At 41.6% G+C, this 19,848-nt stretch overlaps 1 protein-coding gene across 6 annotated transcripts in view; it reads right to left on the reverse strand.

Moving 5' to 3' along the window:
- HNRNPR (heterogeneous nuclear ribonucleoprotein R) overlaps nt 1-19,848 on the reverse strand; it is a 36,243-nt gene that overhangs the window by 12,099 nt on the left and 4,296 nt on the right. For 4 of the 6 annotated variants that reach the window (XM_032759251.2, XM_032759252.2, XM_032759260.2 and 1 more), the window contains 5 exons: nt 18,320-18,438; nt 17,581-17,688; nt 12,715-12,828; nt 2,351-2,527; nt 326-461 (listed from right to left, as the gene is read on the reverse strand). In XM_032759251.2, coding sequence (XP_032615142.1) covers nt 326-461; nt 2,351-2,527; nt 12,715-12,828; nt 17,581-17,688; nt 18,320-18,438 — 654 coding nt within the window. The remainder of the gene's footprint in view (nt 1-325; nt 462-2,350; nt 2,528-12,714; nt 12,829-17,580; nt 17,689-18,319; nt 18,439-19,848) is intronic. The other 2 variants (XM_032759261.2, XM_058443696.1) reach the window with 1 other exon arrangement.

Here is a 19,848-nt window from a genome sequence, read left to right on the forward strand (position 1 = left end):
GAGAGTAAAAACTTTCATCCTCTTGGTCCTAAAATACACTAATTGTCAAGGGGAAAAAAAGCATTCACTTGAGGGCTATAGAGCAAAAGCTCCAGCAAATGCCAAGGTTCAATTAAGACAAAGAAGTGAAGGGGACATTCCAAGAAATGCAGGATATAAGGGAACTTGCTTAAACCCAAACCACTATAAAGCAGAAAGGAAGCAATTTAGATACTTCAGACCTCAATTCTTAATTTAATACATACAACCCCTCAGTTTTTTTGAGCACTTGTAAGTAGTACAACATATTTCGCAAAAGTAATTTCTAAATACATTTTTGTTTTACCTGTGACTTTACTGAACTCTTCCAAAATGTTTTCTTTAGTCTTATTCTTCGGAATGGATCCAACAAAAAGTCTGTTGTTTGCCACAGAAATGCACACTCCAAGGTGTTTACCAGGGCGAATTTCATAGCTGTCACACTGCAATAAGAAAAGAACCAGAGACCCCAAAACCACCCCAAACTCAGGACAATTGATCCTAATCTAAAAAATCCAACAATTTAAGGCCAAACGTTCCCTGCTTCATCAACTCACCAAGTTCCCTCATGCTTTCCATAATATGAATGTATATTTTAAACTTCATTGTTACAGTCTCTTGTTTTAGTTTGGTTTTGTTAACCTTCACTACTCTTCCATATAAAAAGGACTCACTCTATTGTTTAAAATATCTTATTTCATATTTTATCTATCTGAAAATGTTTTTCCACAGATTTTTCAGAAAAAAATACCTGAGACTGATCATTCAGGGTCCTTAGAAATGTAATTGCATATAGGTAAGCCATAGTCAAAATAACAATATGTAAAGGGTAACAACTATGTTTAATCAATGCAAAGATATTAGAAAAATTTCAAATTCTACAGAAGTCACAGAATTCTAAATATATAGTTTTAAATTGTCTACCGAACACAATACTTTCAAAGTTTTATAAAATTTTTAAAAATGTTTTATTTAAATCACTATAGTGGATTTTCTTGATAAATTTTAGCCCTTTTTTTTTCTTAAGACGGAGTCTCACCCTGTCATCCAGGCTGGAGGGCAGTAGCACGATCTTTGCTCACTGCAACCTCCACCTCCTGGGTTGAAGTGATTCTCCTGCCTCAGCCTCCCAAGTAGCTGGGACTACAGGCGTGCGCCACCACACCCAGCTAATTTTTGTATTTTTAGTAGAGACAGGGTTTCACCATGTTGGCCAGGCTGATCTTGAACTCCTGACCTCAGGTGATCCGCCTGCCTCAGCCTCCCAAAGTGCTGGGATTACAGGCATGAGCCACTACACCTGGCCAATTTTAGCTTCTTACACTTTAATAATATTTAACCTTTAGTTTACTAAGAGATATGATTATTAAAAATAAAATCATCCACATGCTGCCAAAAATGAAAACTTAATATTAAATAAACAAGTTTGAAGGAAAAATCCAAAATAAAAACTAAAATCTGGGTCAAGCTAGTAGTGGAACTGATTCACACACCAGTAATGAAACCAAAGCCTTGATGAAAGAGGTTGACCATTCTAGAAAGGCTAGAACTAGACTTAGTGAGGCCCTCAGAAGTCAAGCAAGAGTATGCCAAAAAATAATGACATTGTTATTTTAAGATACTGAGATAGCTGTGTCTTAAATACAACAGGAGTGAAGATACATTTGATGTGCAGAACTTTGTTACTACTACTACTGGTCTGAAATGAGCACCAAGTGGTTAAAGGCCCTAGAGAAAGGAAATTAATATGAGACTGGCTATGAATAGTAGGAGAGGAGAGAAAGATTAAAGACAGAGAAGACTCAAGGGCCAAGAAACATAAAGAAAGAACAAAAATACACTTAGAAAATATGAAATAAATCGTAATGAGTAGGCTGTAACAAAAATAAAACAGATTCACAACTATTTTCTGAATTGAATCCTAAAAGTCACTGTCATTCACTATTATGTTCCCCACAGCCCATTCCAGTCTTCATTATACTTTAAGAATCCTACAGTTTAACATCAAGAATTGACATCCTTTTGCCTAAAACCAAAAGACAGAAATGCATAAGCCAAATACTCTTATGAAACTTCTGATATTAATCAATTTAATAGATAACTCCTTAAATCAATGGGAGACTTTCTATAAAACATTACTTCTTGGGTATTTTCAGTTCTTTTTTACTTTTATAGTCAGAAGAAAATAAACGTCACATACCAACTTGGTCAGTATAAAAACATTCCAAGCAACAACTGAAGAAATCAAAATAATGTTAACTACAAACATTTTTGAATTAAAGTTTATTTCCTCAAATAGTGACTTGCTAGACAGTGGATAATTATCACATACCAGTTTCACGGCTTCCTGTGCAGCTTCCTTTCCACAGAAGGTGATAAATGCATACCCTCTATTCTGACCGGACAGTGGATCCATCATAAGACGTAGATCCCAAATGGGTCCGGCCTTCTCAAAAAGGGGCACCAACTCATCCTCATATAAATCTCTTGGTATTTTGCCTACAAATACCTGAAATAAAACCCCCTTATTAGAATCCAACATAAGCATTTGATTTTAGAGCCGTAAAGCCTACTGCTTTTTGTTTTTAAAGATGGGGGCAGAAGAAGATGGTTAAGTAAGAATGGAAACAATCTGAAACTTACAGTTGACTTGCAGAGCTAATCCTGATTTTTATTATAATGACCTTAGGGTTATCAAAGCACAACAGTCTCTTGAAAAATGGAAACTGACTAATAAGAGTGTGAAATTTGTATTTACTCTAAATTTTAAATTTTTATAACTTGCCTTTTTCTCATAAAAACAGAATAAAGGAGGCTGGACACAGCGGCTCATGCCTGTAATCCTAGCACTTTGAGAGGCCAAGGATGGTGGATCACTTGAGTCCAGGAGTTCAAAACTAGCCTAGGCAACATGGTGAAACCCCATTTCTACTATTTAAAATTAAAAAAATTAATTTATAAATTAAAAATAAATAAAAATGAATAAAAATAAAATAATTGAATAAAAGATTGTCATAGCCCTCAAGTTATCTCCTCAACTCTAAAATCTTTACTTCTTAAAAAGCAACCTTGGCCAGGCACGGTGGCTCACGCCTGTAATCCTAGCACTTTGGGAGGCCAAGGCGGGTGGATCACGAGGTCAGGAGATCGAGACCATCCTGGCTAAAACAGTGAAACCCCGTCTCCACTAAAAATACAAAAAATTCTCCGGGCATGGTGGCGGGTGCCTGTACTCCCAGCTACTAGGGAGGCTGAGGCAGGAGAATGGCATGAACCCGGGAGGTGGAGCTTGCAGCAAGCCGAGATTGCACCACTGCACTCCAGCCTGGGCGACAGAACAAGACTTCGTCTCAAAATAAATAAATAAATAAATAAAATAAAAAGCAATCTCAATATTTTTCAGAAACTCCAGTGCTTCAATCTATTCCTTTCTCTATCCAGATATTAAATATTAATTTTTTTTTTTTTTTTTTTTTTGAGACAGAGTCTTGCTCTGTCGCCCAGGCTGGAGTGCAGTGGCGCGATCTCGGCTCACTGCAATCTCCGCCTCCCGGGTTCACGCCATTCTCCTGCCTCAGCCTCTCCGAGTAGCTGGGACTACAGGCGCCCGCCACCACGCCCGGCTAATTTTTTGTATTTTTAGTAGAGACGGGGTTTCACCGTGGTCTCGATCTCCTGACCTCGTGATCCACCCGCCTCGGCCTCCCAAAGTGCTGGGATTACAAATGTGAGCCACCGCGCCCGGCCTTAAATATTAAATTTTAAGGTATGAAGAAAAACCTCTTCACCATTTGAAGAATTTGTGATCTACCTTTAATTACAAAATTATATACGATTATAATATACAATGATAAATTTAAAATTATACAGTCAAAAACCCTCATTTGATACCAAATTACAATTTTCTTCAAGTTTTTCCAATGTAAGCAACATTAAAAATGTTTTATGTTGGCCGGTCGCAGTGGCCCACGCCTGTAATCCCAGCACTTTGGGAGGCCGAGGCGGGTGGATCACGAGGTCAGGAGATCGAGACCATCCTGGCTAACACGGTGAAACCCTGTCTCTACCAAAAATACAAAAAATTAGCCGGGCGTGGTGGCTGGTGCCTGTAGTCCCAGCTACTCAGGAGGCTGAGGCAGGAGAATGGCGTGAACCCGGGAAGCGGAGCTTACAGGGAGCTGAGATCGCACCACTACACTCCAGCCTGGGAGACAGAGCAAGACACTATCTCAAAAAAAAAAAAAAAAAAAAATTTTTGTTAAAACATTTGTAATCCACAAAGTCTGAATGAGTAAAATTAGTATTTGCATGACAAATTTTCTAGTGAAACTCATCTACATCACCATTTCACAGTCTGAAAAATAGCTGGAATAATAGGTAAATAATGAAGTAACAATAGCAATCCAATCCAAAATATGCCGACATTATTATGGACATTAAGTTTCTGAAGTTAAGCTCTACAACAGATGTACTATCTAGAGATAATCCTTTCCAAAATAATCAAGACTCACTTTCACTGCTATCTGGTAAAACTTGAGATATTCTTTTGACTCCTTAGCATGATTCTCACACAACAGTTACTGCAATTCTTCTACCTCCTTAAGGTCCCCAATCCTCATTCACTAAACCTCATTCTAAGGATATCACCTGAGAAAGTCATTGGTTTCTTCATATGCTTACCTCTCACAATGTCTACTTTCACTTCTATCGCACCTCAGAGAAAGAGATCTACCTCCTTTCTAAGGTTAACTCCTTAACCACAATAAATAAGCCCATTTCTTCTTACCACTTTCTGGAAATAACTGCAAACCGTTATTCCTTCAACTCTCATATTTTGCTCAGTACCATCCTTCCCTTCCCACTGGTTCCTTCCTGTCTCCAAACAATCCAAAAACAAAATACAACAAAACATCCCTTACTTTAGCTTGTATTGTATTTATTTCCTTTCACTGATAAATGTTTGGTTTGTTTTTGAGACAGGGTCTCACCTTGTCGCCCAGGCTGCAGCGCAGTGGCATGATCATGGCTCACTACATCCTCACACTCCCAGACTCTAGTAATCCTCCCACCTCAGCCTCTCAAGTAGCTGGGACCACAGGCTCTTGCCACTATGCCCAGCTAATATCTGGGGGTGGGGGTTGGGGGTAGAGAGAGGCTCTTGCTATGATGCCCAGGGTGGTCTTGAACTCCTGGGCTCAAGTGATCTTCCCGTTCCTGTCTTGGCCCTCCAAAGTACTGGGATTACAGGTGTGAGCCACTGCGCCCGGCCTGTTTTGAATACACCATCCGTATGGTTTTTTTTTTCACTCACACGGTTATTATTTTCAACACATCTACTACATGCTTAATACCGTGAAGCCAAAGAGAAGTCGAAATAAGACATCTATGGCATCATCACAATTAGGGATACAAGATACTGTTATATGTGATTTAAGTGATGTCCCTGCAGAACAATCTTTCTAACAAAAACATACTCGGAAAAGCACACAGCATCTATGTTCTCTTTAACCCTCTATAATTGGCTTCTTCCTCTAACTCAAACCGTGTACCCAGATGTCACTAATAAACTTCTAATAACCAAATTCAAAAGTCTTTTTCCAGGCCGGGCACAGTGACTTATGCCTGTAATCCCAGCACTTTGGGAGGCCAAGACGGGCGGAATACCTGAGGTCAGGAGTTCAAGACCAGCCTGGCCAACGTGGTGAAACCCCATCTCTACTAAAAATACAAAAATTGGACAGGCATGGTGGCAGGCGCCTGTAATTCCAGCCACTCGGGAGGCTGAGGCAGGATAATTGCTTGAACCTGGGAGGCAGAGGTTGCAGCGAGCTGAGATCACGCCATTGCACTCCAGCCTGGGTGACAAGAGTGAAAATGTCTCAGAAAGAAAAAAAAAGGTATTTTTCCCCCTCAGTTCTCATCATCCTTGCCTTCTCTACAAGTATTAACACTGGTGATGCAACTACTACTGTCAAAAACTTTTCTTCCGTTAAGTATTCAGAATACCAATATCATCTTTGTACCTTGAAATCTATGATGAAGACATGTTTGTAACAAATGATTTTTTCTAAAAATCAAAATTATTAAAACCCAGCCTTGTCAACTGGCTCCTCTGACTGCCCCCATCTACCTTTAGAAGAATATAATTTCTGTTTCTCTCCCCTCCTAGCCCCCAACTCCAGGTGACTGAGGAACTACTTCCATAAACAGACATCCCAGATGTTTTCAATTCCTCCCATTACCACCCATATCCAATTAATCTTTAAAGTATCTGCTTGAAGTTGCTCCACGTAAATGCCTAGCCTATACAAACACATGGCTCCCACCCTACTCAGAACTTGTATAATACAAATCTTTCATGAGACAAGTAATTAGATATACCTTGGACTCATGTGCCATATATTTTTCTAGATTCTAGAAATATAGTGACTACCACAGACAAGGTCTAGGCATTCATGAAGTTTATATTCTACTGAGAGAGACAGACAAAAATAAAAAAAGTAAACAATATGGGTCATGAGCAGTGGCTCACATGTGCAATCCCAGCACTTTGGGAGGCCAAGGTGGGCAGATCACTTTAAGTCAGGAGTTTGAGACCAGCCTGGCCAATATGGTGAAACCCTGTCTGTAACTAAAAACACAAAAAATTAGTCAGGCATGGTGGCACAAGCCTGTAATCCCAGCTACTCTGGAGGCTCCGGCAGAAGAATCACTTGAACCAGGAAGGTGGAGGTTGCAGTGAGCAGAGATCACACCACTGCACTCCAGCCTAGGCAACAGAGTGAGACTCTGTCTTAAATAAATAAATAAATAGTGGTTATATGATTTTAAGAGGTATTAAATGTTAAGAAGACGCAAAAAAACAGAAAAAGGGGATAAATGATGGGGCTGAGTTTTCACTAGGATGGCTTCCCTACAGGGGTGAATTTGAGCTGAGATCTAAGAGATCTAAGAGAAAATTAAGTAAAAATCTGAGGAAGGCAAGGGGGCAGTGTCTCATGCCTATAATCCCAACATTTTGGAAGGCCAAGGCAGAAGTATCACTTGAGGCCAGCCAGGAGTTCTAGACCAGCCTGAGAAACACAGCAAGACTCTGTCTCAAAAAAAAAAAAAAAAGAAGAAAAGAAAAGAAAAAAGAAATCTGAAGAAAGAGCATTCTAAGTTGAGGGAACAAGTACAAAAGGCTGTGAGATGTGAGATGGGAGTACACTCGACAAACCTGAAGAACAGCACACAGGCCAATGGCTAGAATGAAAGTGACAGTGGTGGGAAAACAGAGAATGGGGCCAGAGTAAGTTAAACCATGGTTAGGCATTTCTGCTCCCAGATGTGTTGGGAAGCCATCAGAGAGTTTAGAGCAGAAAAATGACTGGGTATGACTTACATTCTAAAAGGTACATTTCAGCGATTGGGCAGAAAATGGACTGCATGGAGAAACAGGCTGACTAGTCAGGTGAACAGGGCAATCTGGGAAAGAGATGAAAGTGGCTTGGTATAGTAGGGTGATAGCTATGACGGTGTAAGAATGTGAGCAACAGTGAGTTTTTGGTTATACTGGATTCAAATCTACATTTTAGTTACCTTGAGCAAGTTTCGTTTTGTTGTTGTTGTTGTTTTCGAGATGGAGTCTTGCTCTGTCGCCCAGACTGGAGTGCAGTGGCACCATCTCGGCTTGCTGCAACCTCCGCCTCCCAGGTTCAAGCAATTCTCCTGTGTTGGCTTCCTGAGTAGCTGTGATTACAGGCATGTGCCACCACGCCTGGCTAATTTTTGTATTTTTAGGAGAGATGGGGTTTCAACATGTTGGCCAGGCTGGTCTCGAACTCCTGACCTCAAGTGATCTGCCAGCCTCAGCCTCCCAAAGTTTTGGGATTATAGGCGTGAGCCACCGCACCCGGCCAAGTTTCTTAAGCAATGAGTCTCAACTTCCTCGTGTGGGCTGGGCATGGTGACTCACATTTGTAAACCCAACGCCCGAGGAGGCCAAGGCAGGAGGATTGCTTGAGCCCAGGAGTTTGAGACCAGCCTGGGCGACAAAGCGAGACCCTGCCTCTATAAAAAATTTAAAGAATTGGCTCAGTGTGGTGCCATGTACCTGTAATCCCAGTCACTTGGGAAGCTAAGGCAGGAGGTTCCCCTAAACTCAGGAGTTTGAGGTTGCAGTGAGCTACGATTGTGCCACTGTACTCCAGCCTGGGCAAGAGTGAGACCTTGTTTTTATAAATAAATAAATATAGAGGAAACATCAACAAATCTGTGGCCAATAAAGTCCCCAATACTATAGTCACGTGAGTCCATGAAGAAACAGACCACGAATTGAAAACACTGGTTTATCTAAGAAACAGGAAATATCTTCATTTCAAGAGCAATTTAACTTGGGACCTAAAAAGAATTCAAAAGGCTGAAGTTTTCAAAAACTAATTCAGTACTGTTCCTTTTAAAGTTTTTAAGCTCAATTTTTAATTAACTAAAATGAAATAGGATACTTTCCTTTTATTAACTTTTTAGTCTCTGAGTCATTCTGGATCCATGTGAGCCCTTTCAGAGTAAGCACGCAGTCATCTTCAGGTAACCCTCCTCCCTTTTCAGAACCAACAGAATCTAGTGAATACCATAATGACACTTCTTTCTTCACTCACTGGCCATGAAGACCCAGAAAAAGTTTTAGCTGTCTACTATTTATCCATCAAGTACTTCAACAGTAATAAAGGAAGTAACCAAGTCATTCAACAGTCTTTTCTTTTTTTGAGACAAGGTACTTGCTCCATCACCCAGGCTGGAATACAGTGGCACAGTAACAGCTCACTGTAGTGACCTCCAGACTCAACCGATCTTGAGTCTAGATCTCACCTCAGCCTCCCAAGTAGCCAGGGCCATAGCTGTGCGCATGCTGCCATGCCCGGGTAATTTTTTATTTTTTATAGAGACAGGGTCTCCTTATGTTAGCCAGGTTGGTCTCAAACACCTGGGTTCAAATGATTCTCCTGCCTCAGCCTCCTGAATGCTAGGATTACAAGCATGAGCCACCATACCCAGCCAACAGAGTCTTTTGGGTATCTATTAGGATTCTTATCATCTAGCTCCTACTTACATTTGCTATCTTGCAAATATATCAGTTTCTCATACATAATACAATTCAGGTGCCACAAAGTCATATACTTTAGGTCTCTGTTAAATACACTGGGGTTCTGTGACACCACCATGAATAAACCAAAGAATGAGATCTCAATCTACCATTTCTTTTCATTACTCTGCAAAACATCAGTGGTATGCTCTGCAAACAGGTAAGAATTTATTATATACAGTCATGACCTCCATGAATACTGCTTACATTAATGGAAACAAAAACAGAACTTGGCCAGGCGAGGTAGCTCACGCCTATAATCCCAGCACTTTGGGAGGCCAAGGCGGGTGGATCATGAGGTCAAGAGTTTGAGACCAGCCTGGCCAACATGGTGAAACCCCATCTCTACTAAAAATACAAAAATTAGCTGCGTATGGTGGTGCATGCTTGTAGTCCCAGCTACTTGGGAGGCTCAGGCAGGAGGATCACTTGAACCTGGGAGGTGGTGGTTGCAGTGAGCCAAGATCGTGCCATTACACTCCAGCCTGGGCGACAGAGTGAGACTCCATCTCAAAAACACAAAAACAAAAACAGAACTTGCTTCCCAAAGCAGCTTAACAATACTAGCTGAAGAATACAAAAATACTACAACTAGAGTAGGTCTGAGAGCTTAGACACACTAAAAAATATATTTCAAAATTACTACCTATCATCCTTGTATATTTGTCATCTCAGAACAATACTTAGCAACAATGTCTGTTAATGAGTGCTCATCTAATGGGTTAATTTACAGATTTTACCCAAAAATGAGATATCATAGTCCTCTCATAATTTTAATACTGCACAGTCTCAGGCACTGACTCTAACTTCAAACTCCTGAATCAAGACCTAAAAATGTTTAATGACGACTGAAAGAAAATATAAAAGAACAAAATCCAAACCTCACAACATCAAAAATCACAATTAAAACCAATTTATTATATCTACTAGCAACACATTAAAAACCTATTTTTCCTGAGTTTTTAAAACTTTGTCAACAAATACTTGCACAATCTCATGAAATCTAACTTTATGAGAGAAATCTGAAACTTTACATTAGGACTTTGCTAAGAGTGATTGCTTGACAGGAGTGGTTTTAGGCTAGTGATCACATATAGGGATTTTGCTGGAATCATATTTGCTGTATATAACAACATTTAACATACAGAAGAATGCATCTTTCTCCTAAAGGAACAATGCAATCTAAGAGAATGTATATGTGTTTTACAATTAACAGATCAACTATTTGTTTCAAATTGGTTATCTCCGAGTTTATTAGGCCAGACATGGTGACTCACGCCTATAATCCCAGCACTTTGGGAGACCAAGGTGGGAAGATCACTTCAGCCCATGAGTTAGGAGACCAGCTGGGCAACACAGGGAAACTCCATCTCCACAAAAAATTAAAAAAAAAAAAAAAAAAAAAAAAAGAAGCTGGGCTTCACTTTAGGAGGCCGAGGCAGGCGGATCACCTGATGTCAGGAGGTCCAGACCAGCCTGACCAACGTGGAGAAACCCCTCCTCTACTAAAAATACTAAAACTACAAAATTAGTCAGGCGTGGTGGCGGATGCCTGTAATCCCAGCTACTGAGGCTGAGGTAAGAGAATCGCTTGAACCCGGGAGGCAGAGGTTGCAGTGAGACGAAATTGCACCATTACACTCCAGCCTGGGAAACAAGAGCAAAACACAAAATAGCTGGGCTTGGTGGCATGAGTCCACAGTCCCAGCTACCGGGGAGGCTGAGGCAGGAAAGCTGCTTGAGCCAGGCGGAGTCTGAGGCTGCAGTGTGCTATGATCACACCACTGCACTCCAGTCTGGGTGACAGTGAGACCGTTTCTTATTTAAAAAAAAAAAAAAAGAAAAAAAAAAAGGCCCTGGTATAACAGGTTACTTTTCAGCACATAGTTTTCTCCATTTGAAGGATTAGCAGGAGTTCGTGACCTGCCTGGCCAACTTGGCGCAACCCCGTCTCCACCAAAAATAGAAAAATCAGCAAGGGGTGGTGGCAGGCGTCTGTAGTCCCAGCTACTCGGGAGGTTAAGGCAGGAGAATCGCTTGAACCTGGGAGGCGGAGGTTGCAATGGGCTGAGATCGCACCACTGCACTCCAGCCTGGGTGACAGAGCGAGACTCTGAATGGAGAGAGGGGAGAGGGGAGAGGGGAGAGGGGAGAGGGGAGAGGGGAGGGGGGAGGGGGGAGAGGGGAGAGGGGAAAGGGGAGGAGAAGAGAAGGAAGGAATAGAACAGGCTAGCAATAAGGCAAATCGAAAAAGCTTTATGAAGACAGATGGGGAAAGAACTGCTTCTTTGTTCAAGTATGGACTAACACACTCAATCTTTTATCTGATTCCACATCGTTCCCTTGTGCAATCCACGCCCATCAATAATATCTCTCTGTAAATACTAAGTCCCTTCTAAGTGATAGGTGAGGCAAGGGAGAGGACAAGCACAGTTCTAAGTTATTGACATTTAAAAAAAAAAAAAAACAAAAACAAAAACAAAAAAAAACTTGGCCAGGCACAGTGGCTCACGCTTGTAATCCCAGCACTTTGAGAGGTCAAGGCAGGTAGATCACCTGAGGTCATGAGTTCAAGACCAGCCTGACCAACATGGTGAAATCCTGTCTTTAGTAAATACAAAAAATTAGCCAGGTGTGGTGGTGCATGCCAGTAATCCCACCTACTTGGGAGGCTGGGGCAGGAGAATCGCTTGAACCTGGGAGGTGGAGGTTGCAGTGAGCCAAGATTGCACCATTGCACTCCAGCCTAGGCAACAAGAGCAAAAATTCTATCTCAAAAAAACAAAAAACAAAACAAAACAAAAACAAAAAAACTTGGTTGGGCACTGTGGCTCATGCCTGTAATCCCAGCACTTTGGGAAGCCAAGGCCAGCAGTTCAAGACCGGCCTGGGCAACACAGTGAGACCTGGTCTCTACAGAAACAAAAATAATCCCCAAAAAGCAAAAACCAAAATAAAGCAGACGGGTGTGGAGGCTAACGCCTGTAATCCCAGCACTTTGGGAAGCCAAGGTGGGTGGATAACTTGAGGTCAGGAGTTTGAGACCAGCCTGACCAACATGTGAAACCCCGTCTCTACTAAAAATACAAAATTAGCCAGGTGTGGTGGCAGGTGTCTGTAATCCCAGCTACTCAGGAGGCTGAGGCAGGAGAATCACTTGAACCCAGGAGGCCGAGGTTGCAGTCTGCCAAGACCGCGTCACTGCACTCCAGCCTGGACAACAAGAGCGAAACTCCATCTCAGGGGAGGGGGAAAAAAACAGAATAAAGCAATGCGTCTTCCAAGTAACTTTACTCCAAGTATCTAAAATGGTGTGTTGCTAATAGCATGGTTTTAGCAACCTGTTCCAAGAACTCTATATTATATTCCTATATAAAGTGTTTGGGAGTCTACCAGTCACAAGATTATCCATCCTCATGATGGCAGCAAAATACACATAGATATCTAAAAACTAACAACAGCTACACTTTGAAAGGAATCAAGAATTTTCCCCCGTCTGTATAGTATCTGCATAGTAGATAAAACACTTTCCAAACTGGAAAGATCTTGGTAAACTGCTAAAGAACACTTACCTCCGTTCCAATTCCAGGTTGCACGCCAGAGTACACACTGTCTGGTGGAGGACCACCATATTTCCTCTGTCCTGTGGTTACATCCAGAGTATAACCAGTTCTCTCAAGCAAGGCCTAGAGATAATTATACATCTCTTTATACTTGAATACTAAATCTCACACACAAGCATCAGTGTATTAATCTTTTCCAAAATGGACCCCAGCTTCCTAGGAGATATATTTTTATGGTTAGGTAAAAAAAAAAGTCAAAATCCACACTGGGGACATGTTTCTACCGGTGAGTCTTTTCAAATAAAATGTTCTCTATCCTTAAAAAAATTAGCAACAAGTCTTACCTCCTTCATGCAGCTTCTCTCATTTACTATCACTCACATCCATTTCTCCCTACTGTCTTTTCTTCTTTTTTTTGAGATGGAGTCTTGCTCTGTTGCCCAGGCTGGAGTGCAGTGGCATCGTCTCGGCTCACTGCAACCTCTGCCTTCCGGGTCTAAGCGATTCTCCTGTCTCAGCCTCCCAAGTAGCTGGGATTACAGGCATGTGCCACCATGCCCAGCTAATTTTTTTATTTTTAGTAGAAATGGGGTTTCACCATGTTGGCCAGGCTGGTCAGAAACTCCTGGCCTCATATGATCCGCCTGTCTTGGCCTCCCAAAGTGCTAGGAGTACAGGCATGAGCCACTGTGCTCGGCCCCCACTGTCTTTCTAGTGTACTTTTTTTTTTTTTTTTTTTTTTTTTTGAGACGGAGTCTTGCTCTGTGGCCCAGGCTGGAGTGCAGTAGCGCGATCTCGGCTCACAGCAAGCTCCGCCTCCCGGGTTCACGCCCTTTTCCTGCCTCAGCCTCCCGAGCAGCTGGGACCACAAGCGCCCACCACAATGCCCGGCTACTTTTCTGTATTTTTAGTAGAGACAGGGTTTCACCGTGTTAGCCAGGACGGTCACAATCTCCTGACCTCGTGATCCACCCGACTTGGCCTCCCAAAGTGCTGGGATTACAGGCGTGAGCCACCACGCCCAGCCTCTAGTATACTTAAAGTTCCATAATTTAAGCTTGATTTTGTTTGATCCTTTTGTTTTGTACTCGTGCCATATCATAAGTTCCACAAGAATCAGATAATCGGACAAGAATCATACAGTACAAACTAAAAATAATTGGCAATTACCAAATGAGTATAGTCAGGTTTCGAAAAATAAGTAAAATCTTGTGTTTCCCGATTACCAACCTTCCTTACATTCTATTAGGTATTAAGAGCAATCATAGAAAAGAAGATAATCTCCTTGCTCTCAGGAATTTATGTTATAATTGAGGCAACATTTATATCAAGAGCCTACAGAAGACAAGACACAATGGTAAACAAAGAAACACAATCTACCTAGAAAAGAGAAATTTACATTTCAGGTTTTTTTTTTTTTTTTTGATACGGAATCTCGCTCTGTCGCCCAGGCTGGAGTGCAGTGGCGCAATCTTGGCTCACCACAAGCTCCGCCTCCCGGGTTCACGCCATTCTCCTGCCTCAGCCTCCCGAGTAGCTGGGACTACAGGTGCCTGCCACCACGCCCAGCTAATTTTTTGTATTTTTAGTAGAGACGGGGTTTCACCGTTGTTAGCCAGGATGGTCTCAATCTCCTGACCTCGTGATCCACCTGCCTCAGCCTCCCAAAGTGCTGGGATTACAGGCATGAGCCACCACACCTAGCCAGGTTTTTAAAATACACAATGTCAGAACAATAAGAGACTTTAGATATCATCGAGTTCAGTGAACACTAGGATTTCACAGGGATGCATGCCTTCGGCCTTCCATTCTTCTACCTTTGACTGAAACAGAGCCATAAATGTAATATAAAACAGGGGTCCCCACACCCCTGGGCCACAGACCCGTACTGGTCCATGGCCTGTTAGGAACTGGGCTGCATAGCAGGAGATGAGTAGCGGGCAAGTGAGAACAAAGCTTCATCTGTATTTACAGACGCTCCTCATCCTCCCTATCTGTAGGGACCAGCCCCACAGGGTCGGTGGGTCTCTCCCCGTGTGCGGCGACGACAGAGTGTAGAAATAAAGACACAAGACAAAGAGATAAAAGAAAAGGCAGCTGGGCCCGGGGGACCACTACCACCAACGCGCGGAAACCGGTAGTGGCCCCGAATGTCTGGCTTCGCTGTTATTTATTGTATACAAAGCAAAAGGGGCAGGGTAAAGAATGTGAGTCTTCTCCAATGATAGGTAAGGTCACGTGGGTCACGTGTCCACTGGACAGGGGGCCCTTCCCTGCCTGGCAGCCGAGGCAGAGAGAGAGAGGAGACAAAGAGAAAGACAGCTTACGCCATTATTTCTATGTATCAGAGACTTTTAGTACTTTCACTAATTTACTACTGCTATCTAGAAAGCAGAGCCAGGTGTACAGGATGGAACATGAAGGCGGACTAGGAGTGTGACCACTGAAGCACAGCATCACAGGGAGACGGTTAGGCCTCCGGATAACTGCGGGAAAGCCTGACAGGTGTCAGGCCCTCCACAAGAGGTGGAGGAGCAGAGTCTTCTCTAAACTCCCCTGGGGAAAAGGTGACTCCCTTTCCCGGTCTGCTAAGTAGCAGGTGTTGTTCCTTGACACCTTTTGCTACCGCTAGACCACGGTCCGCCTGGCAACAGGTATCTTCCCAGATGCTGGCATCACCGCTAGACCAAGGAGCCCTCTGGTGGCCCTGTCCAGGCATAACAGAAGGCTTGCACTCCTGTCTTCTGGTCACACCTCACTATGTCCCCTCAGCTCCTATCTCTGTATGGCCTGGTTTTTCCTAGGTTATGATTATAGAGCAGGGATTATTATAATATTGGGATAAAGAGTAATTACTACCAACTAATGATTAATGATATTCATATATAATCATATCTAAGATCTATATCTGGTATGACTATTCTTGTTTTATATTTTATCATACTGGAACAGCTCGTGTCCTCGGTCTCTTGCCTCAGTGCCTGGGTGGCTTGCCGCCCACACCTATCACTGGCATTACTGCCTGAGCTGTGAGCTCCACCTCCTGTCAGATCAGCAGCCACATTATATTCTCACAGGAGCGTGAACCCTATTGTGAAGTGCGCATACAAGGGATCTAGGTTGCATGCTCCTTATGAGAATCTAATGCTTGAAGATCTGTCACTATCTACCAGTATGCCCAGATGGTACCATCTAGTTGCAGGAAAACAAGCTCAGGGATCCCACTAATTCTACATTATGGTGAGTTGTATAATTATTTCATTCCATATTACAATGTAATAATAATAGAAATTAAAAAGTCTATCACAGGCTGGATATGGTGGCTCACACCTGTAATCCCAGCACTTTGGGAGGGTGAGGTGGGCAGATCCCCCAAGGTCAGGAGTTCGAGACCAACCTGGCTAACACGGTGAAACCCCGACTCTAAAAAAATTAAAAAAAAATTAGCGGCCCGGTACGGTGGCTCACGCCTGTAATACCAGCACTTTGGGAGGCCGAGGCAGGCGGATCACGAGGTCAGGAGATTGAGACCATCCTGGCTAACACAGTGAAACCCTGTCTCTACTAAAAATACAAGAAAAAAAAAAGTAGCTGGGTGTGGTGGCAGGCGCCTGTGGTCCCAGCTGCTCGGGAGGCTGAGGTAGGAGAATGGCATGAACCCAGGAGGCGGAGCTTGCAGTGAGCCAAGATCGCGCCACTGCACTCCAGCCTGGGCAACAGAGGGAGACCCCGTCTCAAAAAAAAAAAAAAGAAAAGAAAAAAAAAATTAGCTGGGTGTGGTGGCGCACGCCTGTAGTCCCAGCTACTCAGGAGGCTGAGGCAGGAGAATCGCTTGAACCCAGGAGACAGAGGTTGAAGTGAGCTGAGATGGCACTACTGCACTCCAGCCTGGGCCACAGAGTGAGACTCTGTCTCAAAAAAAAAAAAAAAAAGTATATCACTATAGCAAGACACGAGTGTCCATTTAACTAAGGAATTAGGTTCACTGGTCTTTCATTAAAACCTGTATATTTATGTTTCAAAGCTGTTTAAGTAATAAAATGGTAATAATAATAATGGTTCATGGTTATATAGTTCTTGCTACATTCCAGGCATTATTCTAAGTGCTCTATATATGTTAATTCATTTACTCCTTACAATAACTCTGTAAGGTAGTCACTATTACTATTCCCATTTTACAAATAAAGAAACTGAGGTAACTGAATATTCAAAAGGAGGAAAGCAGTTATAACAACTTTTTATCAAGAGAAAAGAAACAAAGTGGCTGGAAAATAACTTAACCAAGAGACATTACTGGATCAATCCAAGAAACTACCAGCGAAGCATCAATAAATATACATCATTCATGGCCACAAAAGAGGGAACGAGGAAGAGTATGAATTAGGGCTTTTCATTAAACATGCAATTGAGTGTCAATCCCCAAAATTATCCTTCTTACGTAATTCCTCTAAATTATTTCATTTCTAAATGAAATGTTTTGAAAAGTGAAACTTCTGGCCGGGCGTGGTGGCTCACATCTGTAATCCCAGCACTTTGAAGGCCGAGGTGGGTGGATCACAAGGTCAGGAGATCAAGACCAATCTGGCCAACATAGTGAAACCCTGTCTTTCCTAAAAATACAAAAAATTAGCTGCGTGTGGTGGTGCATGCCTGTAATCCCAGCTACTTGGGAGGCTGAGGCAGGAGAATGGCGTGAACTTGGGAGGTGGAGCTTGCAGTGAGCCAAGACTGCGCCGCTACTCCAGCCTGGGCGACGGAGCAAGACTCTGTCTCAAAAAAAAAAAAAAAAGTGAAACTTTCTAGGAAACATGGAAAGAGGCATTTGACCTCATCATTAAATGCAATTTCATTACAACTACCCAAGTCAAGTTTTACCTTGATCTTCGCTTCATCAGGTCCCTTTGTGGACTCTTGCACCTTGCTCCCCTGTTTCTCTCTCTGCCTGTAGGTCTTCATAACTCCACATAAAAATGCACTTTTGTTCTAGAACAGACAAGTAATTCAATAAAAAGAATCACCAAAAATCTCTGAGGGGTCAGATACATAATTAAATTTAAATTTCAGAAAACCAGGATCTTAACAAAAGATTTACTGATTCATTCAACAAGTATTTGCTGAGTGGTTACTATGTGCCAGAGACTGGAGCAGACAGCAGTAAGGCAGTATAGACCTCAGGGAGCTTACCTTCTACCCTGGGAAAACACAGTCTTCCACTTGTTGATATGTGACTGCATCTAGACTGTCTTTGCCAGATGTCGGAAACTATTCCTCCCACCTACATTTTCCACTAAGATAATAAAACAGGATCAAATAACCCCCAAATGTTAAAAAGCTGAGTAACATGTAAAAACCTATAGTAACAACCATCAAAACTTGGCTTTAATTTTAAGTTTTTAAAATAACTTACTGTACAAGGGGGTGGGAGGAAACTTTTGCTTTATACTTGGGCTTCTGAAACTCTGCCACAAGCAGATCTTTTTTTCCTTTAAACTAATTTTTTACAAGAAGAGGTGGTCGCAAACAAAAAATACCACTTCTCCACAGGTAAAAAAGTAATAGTAAAATAATTTCAGATCACTAATTGTTCAAAGACATTTCTGAGTAATGACCTTACCTGAACATGTGATAAGTCACTTTCCTTGAACTGCTGTAGTACAGACAGAGCTCCTTCTTCATTAAATTCCCTGAGAGCATCAATTGCTCTTTCATCAAGATCGACATAAGCTACCAATCCTAAAAATTAAATTGAAAGGGGTAACGTTATTGCAACAAAAGGGGTAACCTAAGCTCTACTGATGTTTAATCAAGAATTCTTACATTATGATCACTAACAAACTATATTTTCATTTAACTATATGCATATACGCAGCTATCCAAATACTACATAGAAAGGTCCAGGACAAATATGAAAATAAAGATAAAATGTCAACAACCAAAAACATGAATTTCAATCTCCATATCCACAAACCTCCCCCGCCAAATCCTAACATCCATTTCCCACTCCCCCAAAAGTGTAAGTCTTGAAAGTTAAATCTGATGTACATACTGTATTACAGATTATGCATTAATATAACAAATTTTGGTTTATATTAGAGTGATAAGAATACACTGTGTTTTCCAAGGATAAACCTCAAATTACAGACGGTTACAGTTGATGCTAACCACATAAGAGGTGGAGGAAAATCTGAAAACAAATTTTACTAAGTAATTCTTTCCACTCTCCAGAAAGTGTCAAAAGGCTTTCCCTCTTGAACACCAAAGATAAACTGAAATGCATTTGTTTATCTGAGCATCCACTTTGCTGCAGTCAGAATGCGGAAAGGCATAATTTTAAACTTCTACAAATGCAAGTGCAGCTTGATTAATCAATTCTGAAAGTCATACTTTAAGGCATTCTTTGTTCTTCTGAAGTGACAAGCTGAGATTTAAAAGATGCTGTGGCATTCACACTGACTGTCAAGAATGACAATCTTTTTCAAATGGCAATAAAGACTTTATGGACTTACAAGTAAACTTGACAGAAAATATATACACTGCATTTCATATATGTAGTATATTCAACTGCACACAGAACATCTACTAAGTTGAAAATATAATTTCTTAAGTCTGTTAAGTTTGTGTCATATTTATATATGGAATATATTTCAGAATTGATCCAACGTAAAATGGAAGTATTTCATAGATTAAAACCCCCAAGTTCATATGAACATGAAAAGTAACTCCATTTTGATAAAGCCAAAAAGAACTTTATTCCATATAGTAAATTTTAAATAAATGTAATGCCACTTCCAAAGTTACTTTTTTAAAAAGTTGCCATGATTTGTTTCAAAAGCTCGAAATGAGCATGTGTAAATAACTGGAGCTGCCTCACTTGAATATTCCATACCACCACCCAAAGCCACAACTCAGGACACCCATCACTCCATTTTGTCAAACCAAGCCTACGCCCAAACCATCAGCCTCTTATCGATAACAAAACACTCTACAAGAGAGCATCTCTAAGCAGATCACTGCCAATTCTCTATGGCAGAATGTCACAGAAAGTTCCTGAGGACTGATTTTCAAGTGCAACCATGACCCAGGAGTCATTTTTATAAGTCATTTTAATGTCTAAAATTATGCTAAGCTTCCCAGATTTAAAAA

Source organism: Hylobates moloch, unplaced genomic scaffold, assembly GCF_009828535.3.
Source record: "Hylobates moloch isolate HMO894 unplaced genomic scaffold, HMol_V3 SCAFFOLD_9, whole genome shotgun sequence".
Lineage (NCBI taxonomy): Eukaryota > Metazoa > Chordata > Mammalia > Primates > Hylobatidae > Hylobates > Hylobates moloch.